The sequence below is a fragment of the Ornithodoros turicata genome, chromosome 1 (assembly GCF_037126465.1).
Source record: "Ornithodoros turicata isolate Travis chromosome 1, ASM3712646v1, whole genome shotgun sequence".
NCBI lineage: Eukaryota > Metazoa > Arthropoda > Arachnida > Ixodida > Argasidae > Ornithodoros > Ornithodoros turicata.
This window is the reverse complement of record NC_088201.1, coordinates 47011594-47032804: the sequence shown is the minus strand read 5'-3', so window position 1 is coordinate 47032804 and position 21211 is coordinate 47011594. Positions and strand designations below refer to the sequence as shown.

Below are 21211 nucleotides of genomic sequence, written 5' to 3'. Positions count from 1 at the left end.
TAGAGAGTACGAGGCAGCGTTACCTAGTAAACAGACGGAAAGCATCAGAACAGTTGCTTTGCAGTTGCGCTGATGGCGGCTTGTTGTTGACGAGCGGGCTGCCTACCAGTGTGGCGACATGTTGCTCGGTGGGTCATGCGTCCTGGAACGCCTTCACAGGGCACCTTTGCGACATTTGCCTTAAAGCGTCCGAAGAAAACCCATAGAAAACTCCCAGACATCACAGAACAGCTGGTGCCAGGATTCGAACTCGGGTCACAATGCTTGTAGTATTTTTTTGTTTCCCCAAACAATGTTTGCGCATCTGTCTTTGACATGCTCCCGTTTCGTTAAGAAGTGCCATCAGCATCGTCGCGGGCAAGAAAGGCCGCACGTGCAAGGGCCGTGCTGACATTTCTCGCGCCATCGGTAACCTATCCCGGCAGCATTCCAGGAAGGTACTGCATCGATTTATAACCAAATTAAAATTTGCGAAACGGTGAGTTTAGGTCTTTAGTGTAAGTGGCGATTACTATTTGTGATGTGCAAGCGAGGGTGTTTTATTCATACTGCAAGTTATAATGACAACATTGTGATTTGCAGATGCCAGAAGTCGTGTGGATGGGACTCGGTTGAGGACGAAAGCAAGACATGCGGCTTCGTTGGCGACGGATCGTTAGTGTTAAGAGGTAAGCTTGCATAAACGAAACTGGGGTTGTCATTACGTTCCGGCTGGGTAAAACATGAATGCGAAGGAGTATCGTTTAGTTACACTCGTTATGAAGAATTGCGCTTACGAAACACTCGTCTGGATTCCCAGAGTTAGCTTTGCTATATTGGTATGAAGAAATAAATGTTAATACAATCCACTTGTGATTCTAGAAGAGATCTCAAATTACTCACAAACTACTCTGGCAGCATTGTGACAACAATCAAAGAAAACAAAACGAAAAGGAACACACGAGTTCTGGATTTCAGGCATGTATCTCGGAAACAGTACGTTACATCAAGTCCTGCGCTGTGAGATTTGCGCAGGGCAGGAATTCTAGATGGCATTGATTCCGCCAGAGGACGAAAGCCTCCTGTAGACATGTGAGCCCATGCTGTTTGGATAACTCCCCACATTTCACTGATATTATTGGGTACCTCTTCCAATATAACTCTCCCTATACATACCAATATACCAATGCTCGAGTGCGATGGCGCCACACCACTCGTTGGAAATTTCGAGAGTAAACCTCAAACCAATTCTGGGCAGCACGATGGAATGGACGCCCGATGACACGGTGCATCATCTCGCTGGAATATACCATCGCTCTGAGGGTCCATTAAGGCGCTTAATGATTACAAACGGTGAAGAAACAGTGGTTTGTGGTGATCGGTCAGTAAAGTGTTCAGGCAGGACAGCGGAACCAGCCTCTGTCATGTCAACTGATGTCACCGAACATCGGTTGCGGGAACACCACTATCCTGCTCGGTACCCGCTGTCAGTTTCACTGCGTAGTTTCATGGGTGCAGCGCCATACTCGGACCCTATTAGCAGACTATAACAACTGGAGCAGCGGCTCATCCGACCAAGCCACATGTCGCCATTCTCCCGAGACCCAATAGCGATCTCCGATGAAATGGCCAGGGTCCCGAGATAAGGTCAGGCCGTGTCCGGAATCATGGGGTCTTAACGGGGCACTCTTGTGAGTCTCACACGCCACAGAAGTTAAAGAACGCAGCACTCACCTACAGGATATGCGCCTGCTACCTCCCTTGTTGAACGTGGACGTGATCTGTGGGTGTCGAAGCCTCCCATGATGTATACCCAATACAGAAGTGAAACCGTTGGTCAATGTATATTGAATGTCCGCCCAGCTTCGGGAATTATGTGTTTTATCCGTCTTGTGCTTACTATCGTGCCTGTTCGAATTCTGATGTTTTTCCTGCTTTACCTCGCCTTGCCTTGTACAGCAGTTGTTCCAGCTGACTCACACGAAGTCGATCAAGACCCAAACAGGCCTGGGTGTTCCCCAGACGTCACGGTTCCAGTTCCGCACTAACCCTCTGCGTTAGTTTCTTTCCGTATGGTCAACCAATTGCCAACATACCACTAATTTCACCTTCGCTCTCATCAATTTTGCATGTTGCTACCCTATGACTTTTCATTCTTTGTCTGTGTACTTTTCAGTGTATATTTTCCGTTACTTACTGTACCTGGTGAAGCATAGCTGAACCTGCATTATGTTATATGGTAGTTATAAGCATAAAGTCATACATTTAGCTACGCTGAATTCTTCCAAGTTTACGGGTGCACTTTGATCACTTCCAGAGGACCTTCTGATGACACTCATTAGAAACGATGGTGCTTCCTAATTACGTTTTGGTCCTCTTTTGCTTCCTCTTGCAAGGTTATGGAGGTAAGCCTAATGTTTTTGATACTATTCATGACTTATCCATGGTACGAGGTTACAAAAAGACAGCATATTCAATACCCAACAGATGCTCTGAAAGTGAAGAGCGCGCAGAGAACAAAATGCCAGCGTTACTCGGCTCTCCGCAAGTTCAGCTCGTGCGGTGCAGCTGTTAGCCTTGCAGTGCGAGAGAAGGCTCTCCTGGAGAAGCCCAACCACAATGCGACTTGCCAGTAAGAATTCCTCAACTCCAGAGAACCTCTTTCTAGCAATACAATGTTTCACAATGCATTAGTTTGGTAGCCACATGGAGGCCTCTCTAAAAAATACTAATAATAATATTCTAAAAATATTCTAAAAATGTCACACCTAACGTTCGGCACTGCCTCCCAACATAATGTGATCCGGTAATGACAAGTAAAAAGGTACTCTCGGCAGAGAAGGCACCTGACATATTAGGGCCGACGCGACTTTTAATTGCTTCAGCATTAAATGCGTTCCGTGTTTCTAAACCTTTATGGTCACATTGCTCTTAATGATAATAAGGCGCCGACAACAAATATGCAAGAGAGCATCAGCGATGGCACTTGGAATGAAGCTCACTATGATATGCTGTTTGGACAGGAGTTTTGTAGAGAAAGCGATATGTCGGACTCGATAAGTGAAATGTAGATCTAACTCAAGCCTCCTCTTTAGGAAAGCAAAAGAGTTTGATAAGTGCTTCCAAGAAAGTCTTCAATCGACGAGATGTCAACGTAGCTCTGAGTTCAGCTTCCATCTCCAGCATGTGTCCAAGCTCGTTAGTGAAATGTACAAGGAGAGCTGCAGTCTCGCCGGGGAGTCCAGCACAAGTGAGTTTTTACACCCGTACACTCTAAGGAAAAAGGGTGTGAAAAGGTGGTAACTTCTACAGTTCCCACATAGGTCAACATAGCTAGCGTTTGATAAAGGGCATAAAAGGGGCGAAAAGAAATTATATTAAAGAGCGCAATTCCATTCGCTTCCATTCGTTGGAACGCTAGCGCGATTCTAGCGATATCAAATCCACCAACCACGTTCTTTTTATATATATATATATATATATGAGCTGGTGCCTCCGGAGTCCGCCGAAACAATGCGTCACCGGCGGCCCCCGGGGCGCGCCGAAACCGCAACATAAAGGTCCGATATTACAAGTTTAAAAGTAACACGGTTTTGCTTTGATTCCGTCTTCGTGTTATGGAAGGAATCCAGACTCGGGAGTTGTATTTCCGGTAGTCGATGAACATGTTAAATAAATTACACTAAGGAAGAAGTATATGGGTATGTTTTCTCCTGAAAGTGAGCTATTTAATTTGTTTTTCATTAAACAAAATATATCAAATTCTGATTTAAAACACTTTCAGTTTTTAGAGTTTTTTCATGGCTTTTTGAAGAAAGGATTCGAAAGATTCAAGATTCGTAAGATGGATTCCATGGATTCTGAATCGGAAAATTCTGGATTCGTCCCATCTCTAACTAAAACCATTGCTGTGACCGTAGTAAATGTGTCGTTACCAGAGTTTTTTTACATATTGCTTCTCCGTGAACCCCATTATCTTGTGTTCACAATCGTCGAATGTTTTATTGATTGCACGGATTGCAGCTCTACTATGACTACAGTTACTGTTTTCATTGTAATTGATTGTTCTTGGCTGCGCAATATTGCCGTAATGATGTGAAAAATGCGTTATCTCTTCGTTCAGTGCTGAGCGACATGAGCACGGTGTGCGACATTCGGGTGGCTGTGGTTCGTTTCCTGGAATGTGCGAGTTCCTTCTACTCGACGGAGCCTCATTCGAACGCTGCGCCGACGCAGAGTACCACTCTGGCCGTCCACTTCGGAGTAATGTTTGACGCTCCCATGTCTAGCGGTAAACACACAACATTCGAATGCAGGTCAGTTCCTAGGTTGAACAGGACAACTATCGTATTCAGTAGAAGTAGGCTCTGGAAGGCATAGTACGGAAAACACGCGCGCCTTCGCGTCGCAATCTGACATAATGAGCAGGAAGTTATTTCGGAAAGGTTCACAGAGCGAAGTGCATTTAGAAATTGGCTTTTGTGATGTTATCTGATGGAGACCCATTAATGCAGAACTATAGAGTGAAGTCTGAAGGAACGTGTCTATTGTAGCATCACGTGATACGTTCATTTTGGTTAGTCTTTCCACTTCATCTACAGGAGCACGTGGGTGACGAAACGGTGGGACACTGATTGTCCCAGCACCCCCTTCCCCCACACACACACATACACACCCCAAGACCCAATTTATTTTGTTATACGTCGCTGTAGCCAGATGATGTGTGTGTCGTACACCCCTCCCAAATTCGACCACCTCCTTAAGGCGGACTCACTTCTTAAGAAGTCTATGAGGAAGTTTTTTCGCAGGGCTCTCGTAAACATCGCTATATTTCTGCACGAAACAGATACAGGCGTGTTCCCCTCGAGGTTATCTAGGGAATTACATATTTTTTAGGATCTGACGCGATCCACTGATATTTGGTGAATTAAAGGTCAGCCACGGTTAGCCACGAGTAGTGCACATAGAAACACAGGGCAGTGACACAGCATCATAACGGTGAGGTCATATTTTATTAGCCGAGGAGCAGAATTGGGCAAATTGGAAGTCAATGCTCGCGAAAGTTACAGGTGGGACCACATCTGCAAAACAGCGTATCACGTCTTTCTAAAAAGACACGTGCAGAACGTTAACACGTTACTTCAAAGCCCAGACAACGGCTGTGCTCACCCGGGTGTCACAGACGAGAAAAAAATATTGCTAAGAAAATGCCACACGAAAAACCCAAACTGTCCTCAATTCGCCCCCGTCTTCAAGTAGCCCACTTTACCCTACTGTACGGTCAAAATAATTTAATTCTGCGCAGGCACACTTGATGGGGATGACCAAGTGACTTCAGCAGATTTTGCTTTTTTCCTACAGAGACATCTTCAGCACGTCCGTTTTTGCACAATGTTACGCGGGATCTCTTCCAGACTGCGCACAAGGAAGCTGTTCTTTGGTTGTTCTTTCGCGTTAGTTTCTTCGAATGTGTGTCTTACGCAAGAATCTCTAAAAGAAACATTTAGTGATCATAGGGAAACTGATGAAAGTCTCTTGAAAGCCTCTTTGTGAATGTTTCTTGAAGCACTACATAACGCTATCAGTTCTTAGATAGAATTAAGACACAACAAAGTGCAAAACTAGAAGGATACATCAAGAACATACATCAGATGCATACAAAAGATACATCAAGTGGAACCAGTAAGTTCACGACGAGGACATTTCTGTCCTCATCGGTCTAGGGCGTTGTACACTAGACCGACATGAAGAGCAATGTCGTTATTATTGTCGTGATGTTTGTCCAAGAGATGGAGCGGCATGAAGTCCTTTCCACATGCTGAAGCATATGCCGAAAGTGAAGTGAAGGGAAGTCGTCGATGGCGATCAGGACGTGCCTTTTTGCAGTATTCCTAGTAGTGCTGCGTACAGCGTAGCAACAACTTAATTGTGATTATAAATGGGCAGTTTCATCGCCAGGGGCGGTACTCTACCCCATTCCTGGGGGTAATGTAATAGGCAGGATCTTCACTTCGGTAATCCATATGGTGTTGGTGAATCAATTTTTGTTTGATCACAACGTTCTTATGCCGATTTCACACAGTGCACATCAACGAACTAGCCAATGCCTTTTCAACACAACACTTCACACTATCGCAAATTTCAATATTTCAGTCAAAATTATCTGGCGCTACTTGCTGATGTCAATTTACCCCAAAAGTAACATCAGTCTACGATTTCAGGAGGAATCACAAGTTCAAGAATTGCATCGAGAACATTCATTTGTACTCTGAGTGTGGCATTGGAACTGAAGTGCATTCCCACTTGAAGTATCTGGCATCTGTGATACACCGAAGGTTCGTTGGCAAGTGCAGCATAGAGGCTTTGCGTAAGTGATATTTTTGCGCGTTACAATACAATGCGCATATTCGTAAAACGCTACTCGAAACATTGACGCAGTCTTCCAAATTGAAGAAACGACGATGGCAGTGTAATGCGTAGTATAGATAAATCTTTGATGTTAATAAACAGGTAGCTACATATAGGGCCGGCAAGAGCAGGAAGGCAGCCGGTGATGGAGCCCTGGGGCCCGGGTCTCTTCAGGAGCCCGCCCAACACGAGGCCCGACGGTTGCTAGTACCAGGAGAGTGAGAAGGGGGTCCCGAACTGGACTCATCCCCGAGGCCCGTAATTTCTCTCGCCAGCCCTGGCTACATACCTGGAAATACTATTTCAAGGCGTATGGCGGCCTACGTCCTGCTGGTTAAGCTGGTCGGGTGCTGTAACAAGCTCGTCGGTATTATAGGCCCTGTTAGATAGCTTTCGATCATAATCATCATGCGCCGTCTTGCACGTTACGTGAATGTGAGCGCTTGGAGGCTTGGAAAAAGTGGGTGGTGTGCAGAGGGTGATTCCCTGTCCGTCTGAACGAAGAGGTCGTCGGGAAGTCCTGCCAGTGTCACGTAAACGTTACCGCTCTTGATCGGCAATCAAGGAGCTTGCGTTAAGTCCAGCAGCTGCCTTGATGCTTTCCTCGTTTCCTTCCTTCTCCTGCTCCTCGTATCCCCCGGAGAGAACTACTGTCCTAATAGGGCGATTGAAGGAACAGATATGTTTGAATGGGCGGCTGCCCATACAAGTGAGGTGTTAGATATCTTCTTGTTCTACCGCCCTCCCGTGTGTCAATTCATTGTTTCAATTATGCTCAATTTTCAATTCTCTCACCGTCATTCATCAAAAGTCGCTCAGGCCCACGTGACTTCCACACCCATGGTGACGCAGGGGCGTAACGGGGCGGAGTTTTTGCAGGCTGGTGCGAGAATCATCACAAGACGTTAAATGTGACCCCAATGGTCGCGTTACTGGGCCACGTCACACCTATTTAATACGTACGAGAATGCCTACATTACTGGTTGTCTCATTTTTGGTTGCTCTATTCAGGCAAACATTTCTACGTTTCTACGTTTCTACGTTTTTAAACGTGTTTGAGAATAGATCTCATTCTCATTTTCCCGAATTCCCCAGGATGCCCTACCAAGAAAGTGGAAGCTTAACACCAGGTTAACAGGTTAACACCAGCTTTGCTTTACCTTGAGACACTATTTCAGATGGTACCCCTGAAACGACCGAGGTAGAGTGCGAACTGCTTCCTTTTCTACGCAAATTTCTGCGCTGTGGTGTTGACCGCTACGAGAATGCTGGGGAAGTCATCGAACAAGACCTCTGTGGGTAAGTACATTTTCCTCCTTGGTTGCAGAAAGCGCCCTCCCCGTACGGTCGGTTAAGCTGTGCTTCTTTCTCTATTCCTGGAACTGGAAGTAGAGTTCCTGGGTATGGCGCTTCCCAATTTCTTGTTGCCGAACTCACTACTACACTCATAACATTACGAAAGCGCGTTATGAATAGGAAAGCGAGCTCTGTCTGATGATGACAAACACACACCCGACAAACATAACTTCATCACACAACATGGTCATCCCCGAACACTGTGGTTTCTCCCTTCTTGATCAGTGGCCCATGTATCTCTCATACCAGCTCTCTCCAGGCAGTTCTCAGCCTCGTGCATATATTTAAGTTCTCAGATTCATGACTTCCGAATTTTTCTTCAGCAAGGTCGCAGCATACAAAGACTGCGTCATTTCAGCAGAAACCACTGCACATTGCCGCATGAAGAATCTTTCTTTGAGCTACCACATGGAATATCTCTACAAGCTTATGACTGCAACTAACCGCACCTGCAAGCCATCGAAACGTAAGTGGAGCACCTCAAGTTAAGCTTTTCAACGATGGAAACATGCACGTTCTCCCACAGAGATCGAAACCTCAACCTATAGGCAAGCGTGCAAGAGGACAACATTGTTCAATAGCTTCTTCTCTTGCGGCACAGAGGTGCAGTCTCGGTTAGAGGGGTTGAAGAAGGGCGACAAAGAAAGATGCAGGTGAATTCATTGCTATACATACTTCCTTATATTGCATCCAAGGTTGAAGGCTTACAGTATTTACCAAAACATAGGATATCCGAGAACTTCGAGAAGTGCTTCATGAGTGCAAGAGAACAGTCGGGTTGCCTGTTATCCGATGATTCTACAAGTATCATGAGTTCCCTTCTTGAAACATGGAAGAAGGAGCGCGATAAAGAGTGCGCCCAGTTTAATCCTCCGGTTGCCGAGACAAAGGGCTGCCTCCAGGGGCCAGCTGTCAAGAGAGTTTTTCAGTGTGGCCTTACTTTTCAAACTGCTGTTCGGGAAGTGAAATACACACCCCTGGATATGTCACCAGGCATATGCAGACACTTAGATGATCTAAACACTTGCATCGCTGACGTGAAGAATGGTACAGGGTGCGCCCTCTCTGAGTTTCATGCCCACGTCGCCCCACTGCTTCAACCTTTCACGATAGATTATACTCAACGATGCGAAAAGATCAGGACGTCTAGCAACCAGTCTGCTCCCCTCGTTGTTCCCAGGGGGTCGCCAGGATGTAAGCGGTTGTCAGCGGTGAAGAAAATTTTTCACTGTGGTCTGAGTTTTAGCAAAATCTTAGAAGAGATGCAGTTAGTTCATCAGAAGGTTGACGTACTATGCCCGTTGCTGAAAAAATACGAGATGTGCGTTCCTGATTCTGCAGCTGAAGTTGGCTGCAAGGATGACCCTGTGATGAAGGCACACGTAAAGGCGTTCACAAAAATACTGCGTGGGCAGTATTACGACAGTTGTATACAGAACCGCAAGTCCGGCTCTTCAAAAATAAACCTAAGACGGCAGAGGGGAGGTCTTCGTTCACGAACACGAGATATACTTGGCAGTGCAAACGTTCTCAAACAGGAAATGAAGAATATGAGGCAGGTACTGTCAAATATTAGCAGAGACCCTCAGGCTCAACATGTTGAAGATTACTATGGATCAGACTACGAGGACTACATTGAAGAAGATGATAAAGTACCAGATTCCTTGGATATCAAACCAGCGTACGACTATGCTGAGAAAGAAACCACTAAGCGCACACAGACGGAGACCACCAGTTCCACGACTCCTGCTCCGGAGAGCAAGAAACCGAAATCAAACAATAGGCCTGAAATTGACGTTCGTAAAATGCAACGTTTTTGGGCCGACCTTCAGGACGCTGGAAAAATAAGGGCGCAGCGTGATTCATCGGTGGAATCGTCACTGTCCAACCTTCCCGCCAAAATGTCTGTCGCTGACTTTTCCAAGCCAGGCGCCTACTTCGTTAACGAATTGACATCAGGAAATGGGGATAACGTCTATGTGCCTCGTCTGCCACAGGTGAATGGAGCTCGAAGCGTCTTCCAGAAGGAACCGAATGGAGCTGGGATATTTCAGAAGGTACCGGTTTTGAAAAGGTTGTCTAATACCGCTAGACAGGGTGAGGGAGAGTACGATGACTATAGCTTGGACAGTCCTAGCAGAAGGATGTCCAAAGACGAGGAACTCGAGATGTACGAGGACACGCGCGGTATGGCTGAAACGCTCAGGAAAGAAAAGGCAATGGGATACGGACGCTATATTTCGAGAAGTGGCTCGCCTGGGCACCTACGATCGCTGCGGAGGATAGATAGGTCTGCAATCAGAAGGTATCCAGGTGAAGAAGACAATATTTATCTTCCTGAGAGACGTTTTCACGCACGTGACCATCATAAGGAAAGTGACGTGCGCGACAGACCAACGCACTTAAACCGTAGCGGTAGGCTATACGATGAATATGGTACTCCAGGGAGCGGAGGATATCCTTTACGAGGTAGCGACGAAAGCCCAGTACTAAGGCGTAACTTTAGACGCATTGGAAGAATGGGACTCGATCCCATGGACACCAGGCGTTTATCAGTTCACCAGGGGATAAATGCTATTCCACACCGTGGTCGAGCTCGCGCTTTTCGCAATCCGGATTATGAGTTTTTAGGTGACTACGAGAAAGGCGACTACGAGACAAGAGACAGGGAGAAAGCTAATATAGAAGGTGGACAAAATGAGGGGAGTCAGTTCCCTGAAGACGACGGGCCCGTCCTTCCCAACGACGCTCTGGAAAACGATAATCGAATGACCGCTACCGGTCCTAGGAAATACATATCGAGACGGCACGGTGCGAGCAGTGTACTTGGCCCAGTCAGAGACCTCGAACCACCTAGTAGTGTTGTGAACGTTGGGAGGGACGAAGAAGCGCATTATCTTAAAGATCGTCCTGACGGTGTTCCTAATGAAAGATACGCCAGAAATATGATTGATCACGGTCACGCCGTGCCATATTCCCGAAAAGGTAGCAAAGCTATCATCAAGCCAGGTCCGCCCTTACGTTTGCCGCCATTACATCGGTCAAACGACTACGACGACAGGGGTGACGTAGGAGATTATAGCGATGTCTTGATGAAAGTCGACACCGAACATCGACAGACCGCGATAGACAACGAAGAACCTATACCGCAGTTTGCAGTTAAACATATCGACAGCAAGGAGCGCGTGCCTACTAAGAACAATCCGAGTTATTATGTCGCTGGTGGGGATTATGCCAACAGAAAAACAATACGACGAATTCCGGCATTGAGGAACTTTGAGGACAGTCGCTACAAGAGGATGCCAACTATCTTGAGACCTGGAGGCGTTCGAACTTATCAGGGCGGCGAACCCTACATTCAGCAAAGAAATCAATCGCGATCCCATGCACCTGTCCGTCCCGTCATTGATAAAGGGCTCTTTTCGAACAGCCCCAACGGACAAGGCGACAGTGAGGACGACGACATCAACGACGGCGATGACGACACCAGAACTTACCACTCGGTTGGTATATCCAATAGGATAGACAGGGAGTCTTCTAGAGCTGATTATCCAGATGTACGAAATACACGCGGCAGAGAAGCACAAGAAAAGTTTTACAACCCTGCTCAAAAGCGCTCGCTGGACATCAAAAAGAAACGCAGAGAGCCTCAGCAACCTTACATGAGGCATATTGACGACGCATCCGGAGTGCTGATCGAGAAAAAAGACGAGAACTCGGGAATAGATATCGCTCACGCTCAATCGCACCCAGCTCACGCTAGGCTGACACCCTATGAAATCGAGCGAAAGAGAAAAAATAAGCTGCTTAAGGACGATCTGGACGAAACCCTGAGCAAGCACAAAGAAGAAAGCTTAAACAGAGAGGATGCCTTTTTATTCCAAGATGAAAAAATCGGGCAGGAAAGTGACGAGCATCTGGTAGGAGATGTAGATGCTAAAGTCTTTGACGAAAACAGGGACTATTCAGAACTGGATGCCAAGCTAGCTGAAGACAGTGGCTACAAGGGATCGTGGGAAAGCAGAGGTGTGGACGAAGATATGTTGCAGAAGCATGTCAACGAAAATACGAAAAAGAAAGACGGTCTGGTTGAAGAGCTGGCGAAGAAGAGCTCCTGGTATACGGATCCTATTTGGAACGATAAGAACGACTTGTTCGGTATGGAGAGACTGTTGTCAGATCAGAAAGGACCGGCACCAGCAGCCAATGAGACCGAGGAGGACGATAAGAATCGTAAGTACGAGTTTTTGTGATATATTAGGTAGCAAATAAACGGAAGGTCTATACGACTCCCTTCATCAGAAGGCAAAGGCTTAGGGAAATAATTCTGTGCCCCTTTTTGTCAATACTACTGTAACAGCAGTTTCCTCGCTTATGCCTGTTTGTACGTTGAGGGCCTGTCCTCGCTCTTTGATGCTCACAATCCTCCCCAACATGTCCACTTCCGGCGACATGTATGGGAGGTATGTACGCCACGGCATATTGTATTTCGTGTTTTCCACTCCGCCAGGGACATGCTTTCTACTTGCCCTTAAATGGGAGGGAGAACGAACTACTGCTTTTACTCCGTCGCTTAAGGCAAACGGAGAAAAGCGATAAAAGTGACCTCCTGATCTTGTGTTTTCGGGGCCATTTCCTCGCCATTGGCTCGATCCTTTTTTTCTTTTTTGAAAACTGTATCAACGCACCCCAGGAGGTTGCTTGCTAGTGAGGCTGTAAGGTGGCCCACTTGACCTAGAATATATCGCCATGTATTCTTATTCAAAAAGCATTCGCTCGGTTATAAAATTCATTCAGTAGTACAGTGTACATGTGTGCGCGTCGGGATGTGTTCTAGATGTCTTTAAATGAGAGAGAACCTTGCATCCTCCCTAGAGTGTCAGCAACAGTACTTGGAGCGGCGCTCTGAAAATTGCCTTAGAATTTTCGACGACGACTTCAAGGCGGTCGGAAGTAATGCTACCCTCCGCGACGCCAAGAAAGGCGCCTTCACGCCTGCCCTTGTGGAGTCCGTCTGCTCGTAAGGTTTTCTTTGATTTGATTTTGGGAACTATGATTGGAGAGAGAATGTAATCCAACACTACTGTTCTACTCGCCCAATTCTGCCAGAAGAAGGGAATGCGGCCGCTAAGCAAACTACTAGATATAACCGCATCTAGAACACAGTCAGAATGGTGATCCTAAACTGTTCTTTACACAGGCACGCTTGGGAGTTCGAACTACTAGGTAGAACCGAATCTAGAACACTGTCGCAGTGCTGATTCTCAACTGTTCTTTGCACAGGCACGCTAGAGAATTCGCCCAATGCATAGACCTGTTTGCGCAAAAGTTCAGGTGCGCTGAAAGCCAAGAGATCATCAGGAACCTCACGGAAGCTCACCTCCGCAAGGTTGGAGTGGTGTTTTGCGCCGGCTGCGGACCAAGGCCACTTCAGCTTTCGTTGCTCATGTTTTTCTTGCTGCATATTTTGTATTCCTATTGATCTATGCCACCTCTATGCTACTTTATGGAACAATCAGAATTCTGCTTGGCATTGCAAGCACGTTCCTGTGTATAAAATGTACAAAGCTATCAGTTCCATTTATCCTGCGACTTGTGTGTTTCTCATTTCATAATACAGCTGCTGCTGCACCCATGTAAAACCGCAGACATGGAAGCGCACAGAACTATTGGCTAACTTGTTGAGACTCTGGTTCCTATCGTACTAGATCACAAAAGGGAATGTGACTGCGGCGTTCACTGAATAGTGCTGGCTACAAATAGTGTCTGTATGCTAAGAACGATTTTATTTGGGTGTTAATGAGTGGGGTGTTCTATGCCTAATATGTCGCTTTCTATCTTCTTCAGTCAGCTGCAAAAAGCATAAGCGAAACTATACATTATTACGAATATACGTGACATGATGCGAGCGAATGGCTAAATCGTCGATTTGGTGTTCATCGGCATCTATCATTACAGAAAAATTCCGATTGTTTTGCCGTTCCTTTTTAAGCGACGAAGTTAAGCCCCAGAATTTTAAAATCTGACAGGTTCATGTTTAGTACTGTGGTGGTTGCGATGACAAGTGAATTTGAGTTGTTGGCTTGTGCTTCTATAGGTCCGCTAGTTCATAGTGCTTCATATCAATGTTGTTAATCTGAAACAGGTTGGCCGTACCCACGATTACACCACACGCAGTACCCACGAGGATATTTTCATCACAAGTGGCGTACACCATGCCGCTTTTCCTGACATGTGTGCTTCATGTATCGAAAAAAAAAATGTGCGATTTAGCGGTAAATGAGAGAAGAAAAAGCGTTATCATTAAGCAAACACAAACACTACACAAACTTCTTCAGGAGCTCACTCGACACATGCCTTACCTCTTCGAAGAGCGGAGTGCAACACAGACGGAGGTCCGGAGCAGTCTCGACGCTTGCAGCGCTGACTCCTTCCCTCTCCCGAGCTCCCATTCGCAGCAGCGCAGCGCCCCCTCCCTCCTTCCGAGGCTTCGTCATCTCTCTCACACACACATGTATAGGGACCGTGCGACACCTAAAGGGGGCGCGCTGCTCCGTCGCGACAGCGCCGCCAGTGGCAGTCTTGGACGTATCCGACGTGATACCACGCCGCCCGTTCTATGCATTCTCAAGTGGAACCGTAGCTTGCGTGGCGACCACAGTAATTAGAAGGGCTAATTTTCGAAGTGCAAATAATGTGGAACCTTTCTGGGGCGCGAACGAAGTGAATGGAGACAAACTGCACAGAAGCAACCACCGTATTTATAATGCATCTAACAGTACAGAAGGAGAACAGCCACTCGCGTCTGTCAGGTCAAAACACCTGTAAGTGATACGTCGAGAGGATGGTTATTTGACTCCTCACAAAATCCTGGCTTGCTAGCGAAGGCTATATACGTGTATTCCTCTGACTCCAGCCATTTGTAATATCATGTTTTTCACTGAGTCTTGTTCTTGTATTCCTTTCGTCGTCTTTGCACACACATAGCTTCGTCACTGAAATTTACATCGCGCGTCCGTTTTATCCATACAAATAAACACGTGGGGTCACAACGTATTGCCTGAACTTGTACTGCAGTTTTTCCAGTATCTTCAGATACAATAACGCTAAAGAGATCCTCAAAGAAGAGAGTATGAGTTTTTACCTCGGCTACCGCCGTAGGCTTGCGGGACGACAGCTGTGAAATGGTCGCTGAGTAAATACTAAACCTTTTGGACAACGTAGAACTTCTGTTCTCACTGTGAGACTCGTCATACCGGGAGCAATATCGGCTCTGGGCACTGGCGATGAAACACCTCAATCATTATCTCGAAATAGGTTGCCGTTTGGTCGGTGCATTTGACGGTGATATTCAGCGGCGTTTCACCGTCACGAAAGTGGCAACTGTAAATCATTTATCATTTTGCAGGTCCTCATTCAGTTTCATTGAAACTAGAACAAAAGAAATAGAATATATTCGCTCATGTTGTGCACACCTCATGCAATGGCCAAACGCGCGTCGCAAACGCTATTCGCTGCGAGTCCTCGGTGGTATTGGAAGCGAAGAAATCACGAGAAATTAAGCATCTGGTCCCTAATGAAGAGTTCTTTTAGGTGCTGGCACAGTTAGCGATGCTGTGGCAAAATAAGATGCCCGCACTTCACATGTAAACAAAGCTGGCTACCCGGCGGCTATCACGCAAGGTACTTTCTCCGGAGGCCGCATCGCGGCGCCACCAGTTTGTCGCACAGTCCCTATACAGCTTTTTCACTTTGACACTCCTAATGCTAACGCATTGAAAAAAAAAACAAAAAGAAACGCTCGGCAGCCTGTCGAGAACGTTTTGACGATGGATTCGCAGCGGAGCAGGGTATGCCTGTATGTGATGCAGTTTGCTTCTGTCACTATTTGCGGTTTGGGAAGGCACGGCCGAGTGTGTGAGTCTTGTAAACTGAGTACACTCTAAAAAGAGAACTTCACTGCATAACATCCTCGAGCATTCAGGATGATGATGTTCTAGCTTGCTTGTAAAGCCACGCCTCATTTCGGTGCCTGGCTTGTTTTGTGAGCGTATGAACATTGTGACAACTACGTCACACGTCGTGACGTGACCTTTCTTCAGTACAGAGTCCAACGTGGGCCGCAAGATAACAAGCTTTAATAACTCGAGCCTCTGGTTTCGTAAATGGAGGGAAAGGTTCAGAAAGCTAGGGTCATTTTTTCCCCGTTATATGTATGTCTACATGTGCAGGAACGCATTAAGCATGTACGTGGGTTTAAGAGTAGAAAAACCGTGTATGAGGATACCATATCCTTGCTTGCTCTTGTATCGCTCGCACTTGTTATTTCTATTGCAGTTATAATTGTATTCGTTCCATGAGGAGAAAAGGACGGTGAACCTAGGAATCGCGAAGGTTAGGCAGAGCCTTCTTTTTCTTTTCCTAGGTCTATGGTCGGCACGCAAGGAGACATCATCGTTAAGACGTATTGGCGTTGTCATCGCACCTCACTTCAATAACAGACAGCCTGGAACACAGTTGAAGAACCATAACGACGACTCGTGTGTGGGCTTGAAATTCTCACAGCTACCCTTTAATCTAGGACATTCAAGTAAGTGTCTGAAACTGCAAATCGCCTAACTGCCTGTGTGCTGACCGCTGCCATTCATATAGGCTCACTAATGTCTCCTAATTTAATGTCTCCTAATATGACATACGTCAGATACACATTTAAAAGTACTCATTTTCCTTCTTGCACATGCAAGTCACCACTTAGCAGTTACTCCTTGCCGCTTACATTCTAAACCATGTTTAGTAATGTCACCTATGTTAGCAAGCTTCAGCGAAAACCGTGATTTGTACGCAACTGCCTCCTACTACGTCTGGTAGTATATCCGTCATCTGAAATCTAGTTGAGTTCGGTCGTGATCTTAATGTATGCGAAGGAGGAACAATGTGCAGAGGATTCGAAATGTCTTCGCGCGGGCGACATTGTTATCGACGTGTAATCCCCTCCACACTCTAACAAAGCAGCCATTCACTCCGGCCGTAGAAGCCCGTACGGAACCTTTCTTCCCTCCGGGCTGTTGACCCACAATTCGCATGAACCTTTAAACACGTCACACCTAACCCTTTAAATACCATGCCAATGATGAGGACGGTGCCCAGAAGAAGAACAGTCTCTGTTCGAAATATCGGCGGCTTCTGTCCTGAGGCAACTCCCTTCCTACATCTCTACCGGTTCGCTGGATTTCTACCCATCTATGGAAGCAAAGAAGTTAGCATAGGAATCGGATAATAGGTGTATCAGTTCTACATTCCGTATATGCGAATGCCATCGATGTCGCCAATAGCTTGTCAGAGGTAAAAGAGCAAGCACCCGAGCGAAAACTTTTGGTCTGGCCCATAGCTTTGTGGTATTGTACGAGCGCTGAAACGTGGAGCTTATCTAACATTTCATGCTGAGATCGCCAAGTATAAGGCATCCTAACAAACTGAAGCTGACGTCCGGGTCTCAAAGAAACATCATTTTTTGGTACACCATTCTTACCATGTGGTGTCTGTCAAGAGGACGCTGCAGGAAACGACGTAGTCAATCCGTATTTCTGTCACTTATACCGAAAATTTATAAATGCGGTAGGCAGCACACATTCTTGTATTTGTGCACTTGAAATAATGTACATATTATTTACTCGCAGAATCAAGTTCCACGGGATGCGTGGCGTCTTTTGGTCGCTATATTTTGCCATGGCTCTTGTCTACCCAGCCTCATCCAGTAAGTTGGAGAAGGGACGTTGGAAACATAATAGGCTAAAGAAACGAAGAGGAAACCACTATGCCAATACTTTTGCCAATGATGCTGAGGCAAAGAAAAAATAATGTGTTTGGTAATTAATCCCAGTGAGTTAAGTTATAGTATAGGCAGACGAGAAGCCGAATATTCAGCACCCCGAAGTTGACTTCCCTGAAATATCTTTCCCTATACTTCCCAAAGAGACTTCGGGCACATAGTACGCGATATATCTTTGTTTTGTTGCGCTAAATTATTGCGAGACGCTACGGCGCTATGTACAAAGGGGCCTTTGCAGCTATCTACTAAAGGCACTAGAAGTATCACTCGGCTTTCGCACGGCAAGTTCAGATATTTTCCTCGCTCAGGAGTCTGTAGAGCTATTAGTATAGCCCAACCTAGGTAGTGCAATGCCAGTACTTGCACCGAGTTTTTCAAAGTGCATGAGAGCGGACAGAGCGGACACAGTTTAGTGCTTTGCTCACTGGTGCGTACATTCAGCCAACCAGGGAGCACAAAGAAGTCTAGTAGCCTATCCTATGCATTTAATCAGTATACTGTTGAAAAAAAAAACAGCAAATCTGTGCTGCTTTCACTAGAGTCAGCGGGTTGTTGCAATGGAGTTATTCTGCAAACTACCAATCAGGGTCACCAAACCAGGGTGCCAGGAACCAAACCAGGGTACCAGGGTCACCAAAAATGAGGAGCACGAAACGACTACCTCATGAGTCAGTGTCGAAGTGATTTATTTTCTGTCGGCAGCTAGCCACGAAAACGAATTCAAAATGCGTGCCTCGAGGAGGCCCCAGACTTACTCGTCGTCTCTGCGACTTTGCCGCTACATGTTAATAAATATATGATACTAATAATAAACATAAATATTGTATAATGCTGTTCATTTTGTGCCCAAGAACGACCGCAGGGTACTTAAACACCAATAAATAAATAATGAAACCTGGTAAACTCCTGGTGAATTGAGGTAAATCTAGTAAGGAAACGAAAATAGATCTTTTGGCGTTCTGGGCACACAGCTTCCTCAGTAGGAATAAGATAGACCATGGACCCCCTGCTCTATCCTGCTGCACGGTACTGCCTCTTCGCACATGTACCCATGCGAAAGCGTAATCCCATTGTATTGCGCAACACTTGCGTGAGAGCAAGGTACAGACAGAATGATAGGGGTGAGCAGGAGAGGGTCCGGCGGTGAAGGCTGACTGAAGGGGAAGGATATCTACTTTCCCGTGTGGTGAAAAGCGTCTTCTTGCAAGGCGTACTAAACATTTTGCACGTAGGTCATCCTTGCATGGGTCGAAATTACACACGAATGAAACTGTTGTGCGTGCAAGCCCTTCAGCAGAAGATCCAGTCCTCTGAAGGATCTCTCCTCAATAATTGCCAGTAAGCCTTTCTTTACCATTCTTTTCCGAGTTAAGCTCGAGCTCGCGGCGCTGAACCGTATACCGGATGAAATATGGCAGTCGTCGAGAAAGCCAGACAGTGGCGGGATTTGAACCACGCATCTCTCGATTACCAATCGAGCGCCTTTACCAATTCGACCGCTTTCCGACGACTTGCGGGGGGACATCAGTTTGACTGACAGGACACGTACGCATTCACTCTCACATTCTCTCCTACAGTTCTCCTTTCACACAAACATTCGTAGGACACAAGTACGAGGAACGGCATATGGTGAACATGATGGAAAGTAATTGTTGGAACATACAAAGGGACAAACACAACATAAGCTTCAAGGTGCCTGGGGACATGAACAGTTGAAATATGGTAGTTGTCGAAAAAGCCAGACAACGGTGTTTGTGTTTGTCCATTTGCATGTTCCAGCCGCAGAACAATTACTTTCCATCATTTCCGTGACGTATGCCGGGTGCTTCACGGAGGTCTCCCGGCTGAATAATTCGTGAAAGGTGGCGCTATCGAAAAGCTCCCTGAGATAGAGTAATTAATTAGTTTCGATCTACGTATTTATTGCGTGGAATAGCGTACCAGTGCGCTCTTGGCTAAAACGAAAGCTTTTCGGTAGCACCTACTATTCACGAATTATTTAGCCGGGGGAACTTCGTGAAACGCCCGGTATAAGCGGAGTGGCGTGTAAACACGTCCATGAACTATGTTAGTCACGCTTAGACGAATGAACTTCAGTAGAGAGTTTTAGTACATCGTACGCTATCACCTTTGCGTACGTAAGGAATAGCGTTGGTGGTTCTGCGCAGGCGCTAATCATAAAGAGAGCTTCACACAGAGCACAGAACCACCACGCTGTCCCTTACGTACGCAAAGGCAATAGCGCACGACGCACTAAAACTTACTAATGTTGTAATGTCGTTGATATCAGTATGCTCACTGACACACTGCAGTCAAGGCAAGTAAAAATAGCAGATGTAATTAAAACACAAAGATAGCTAACCTACCAAACCGAAACCAGGTTTATGCGACTCGCTAACTTCTGGCTAACCTATGGTGATAAGACATAAGACAATCATCGCCATCAGTGTAAAATTATTTCCGTTGTCTTGCTCTGGCACGTTGTTGAAAAGTGCGCGTTTGTGCTGCGGTTGCGTTGCTGTTCAAAGATATAATAATGTGGGGGACATAGGAAGCGGAACAGCGCTATATTTCACAGTACATATTTTACGTTGTACTTTGTACATTCACGAGTGCTGGTGACCGCTTTCGCACAGCTGTGTAATCTCAGTGAACCAGTTGGTAGCGAAAACGGTCGGTATAGACGAAACTTCCCTAAAACCACGGTATCTGCCATTTTGCCCTTTCCTAGCGCCATCTATCGGGCTACGGGCGGGCTAGGCTGCCATCCGCTGCTTTTTCGCGGAGGACGTTATGCGTTGCGGACAGTACGCCTACTCCATTCCGCACTCCACGTAGTCGAAAACTGACGCACATGGCATCAACTACGGTTCGTGCAAACCCCCGCCCCCCCCCCCCCCAAAAAAAAAAAGAAAGAAAGAAAAACACCTGTTGCCGAGGGTACGGAAACGCGGTTTGAGGGTAGGCTAGAAAGGACTCTCAAGGCGGTTACGGATACCCGGTCTAGGGCGCCAGCAACGTGGTGGGGGATCGTTCAAGTTACTTAACGTCATTTGGCCGAGGCTAAATGCTTTTGTTGTAGTTTGACTACTATCAGAAGAGACATGCTGCGTTTGCGAAACGTCATCGAAACCACCTGCAAACGCTTCCAGAAAGGACATTGGAACCGAATCAGCCCCATTTCAATGTAACCAAACATTTAAGCTATGCTGTTACGCGAGAAACGCGCTAGAGAACCACAAGTGTGAACTTGGCCTTAATAACGTCGTTACCGCTGAGCCTATCAAGAGCTTCGACATCCAACTATAGGAGGCACAATATCAGGTGATGCTGTCGTGAGAAAGATTTTGCGAACTAAAACGATATGCCGCAGGGATTTCGCCGAATTTGCCCAGTGTGTCAGCGAGAGTGCTAGGCAATCGCGTTGCAGCTACTCCTTCTTTCAACGAGATTCCGTGGTTGAGGACCTTCGCAAGAACTTCTTTTCCTTGTGCCCCAAACAGTCAGGTATGTAATGCACCAGGTTGTTCAGGCGAGCTTTCTGCGATGCACTTGAAATGCAGTATAGCTGGAACTGCATGGGGCGTATTTCAGCGTGAAAAGCGCGCCGTAGTACACCCGGTGCAAACTTTCGCGCGG

General features: G+C 46.4%; 2 protein-coding genes across 4 annotated transcripts in view; both read left to right on the top strand.

Moving 5' to 3' along the window:
• Positions 1-349: 349 nt before the first annotated feature.
• Positions 350-13327, top strand: LOC135378161 (uncharacterized). Of its 2 annotated transcripts, none has more exons than XM_064611077.1 (13): positions 350-478; positions 583-668; positions 2297-2384; positions 2467-2611; positions 3075-3229; positions 4103-4295; positions 6201-6346; positions 7566-7686; positions 8067-8209; positions 8270-8396; positions 8471-11976; positions 12619-12763; positions 13027-13327. In XM_064611077.1, the coding sequence occupies exons 3-13, from the start codon at positions 2327-2329 to the stop codon at positions 13223-13225; spliced, it is 4938 nt and encodes a 1645-aa protein (XP_064467147.1). In that variant the 5' UTR covers positions 350-478; positions 583-668; positions 2297-2326; the 3' UTR covers positions 13226-13327. The 2 variants fall into 2 exon arrangements, with proteins under 2 accessions (XP_064467147.1, XP_064467148.1); XM_064611078.1 differs by having other exon boundaries at positions 367-437.
• A 2847-nt stretch (positions 13328-16174) lies between these two features.
• The window catches only part of LOC135378159 (uncharacterized), a 44044-nt gene continuing 39007 nt past the window's right edge, over positions 16175-21211 (top strand). For both annotated transcript variants that reach the window (XM_064611071.1, XM_064611072.1), the window contains exons 1-4: positions 16175-16333; positions 17421-17497; positions 18805-18910; positions 20946-21079. In XM_064611071.1, coding sequence (XP_064467141.1) covers positions 17437-17497; positions 18805-18910; positions 20946-21079 — 301 coding nt within the window. In that variant the 5' untranslated portion in view covers positions 16175-16333; positions 17421-17436. The remainder of the gene's footprint in view (positions 16334-17420; positions 17498-18804; positions 18911-20945; positions 21080-21211) is intronic.

Bases quoted from the DNA above. Each gene is read 5' to 3' on its own strand.
- LOC135378161 (XM_064611077.1), top strand. From the start codon at position 2,327: ATGGTGCTTCCTAATTACGTTTTGGTCCTCTTTTGCTTCCTCTTGCAA. The intron at 7,687-8,066 runs GTAAGTACATTT...ATTTTTCTTCAG, and splicing joins ATCGAACAAGACCTCTGTGG to CAAGGTCGCAGCATACAAAG. The intron at 8,397-8,470 runs GTGAATTCATTG...ACCAAAACATAG, and splicing joins GGCGACAAAGAAAGATGCAG to GATATCCGAGAACTTCGAGA.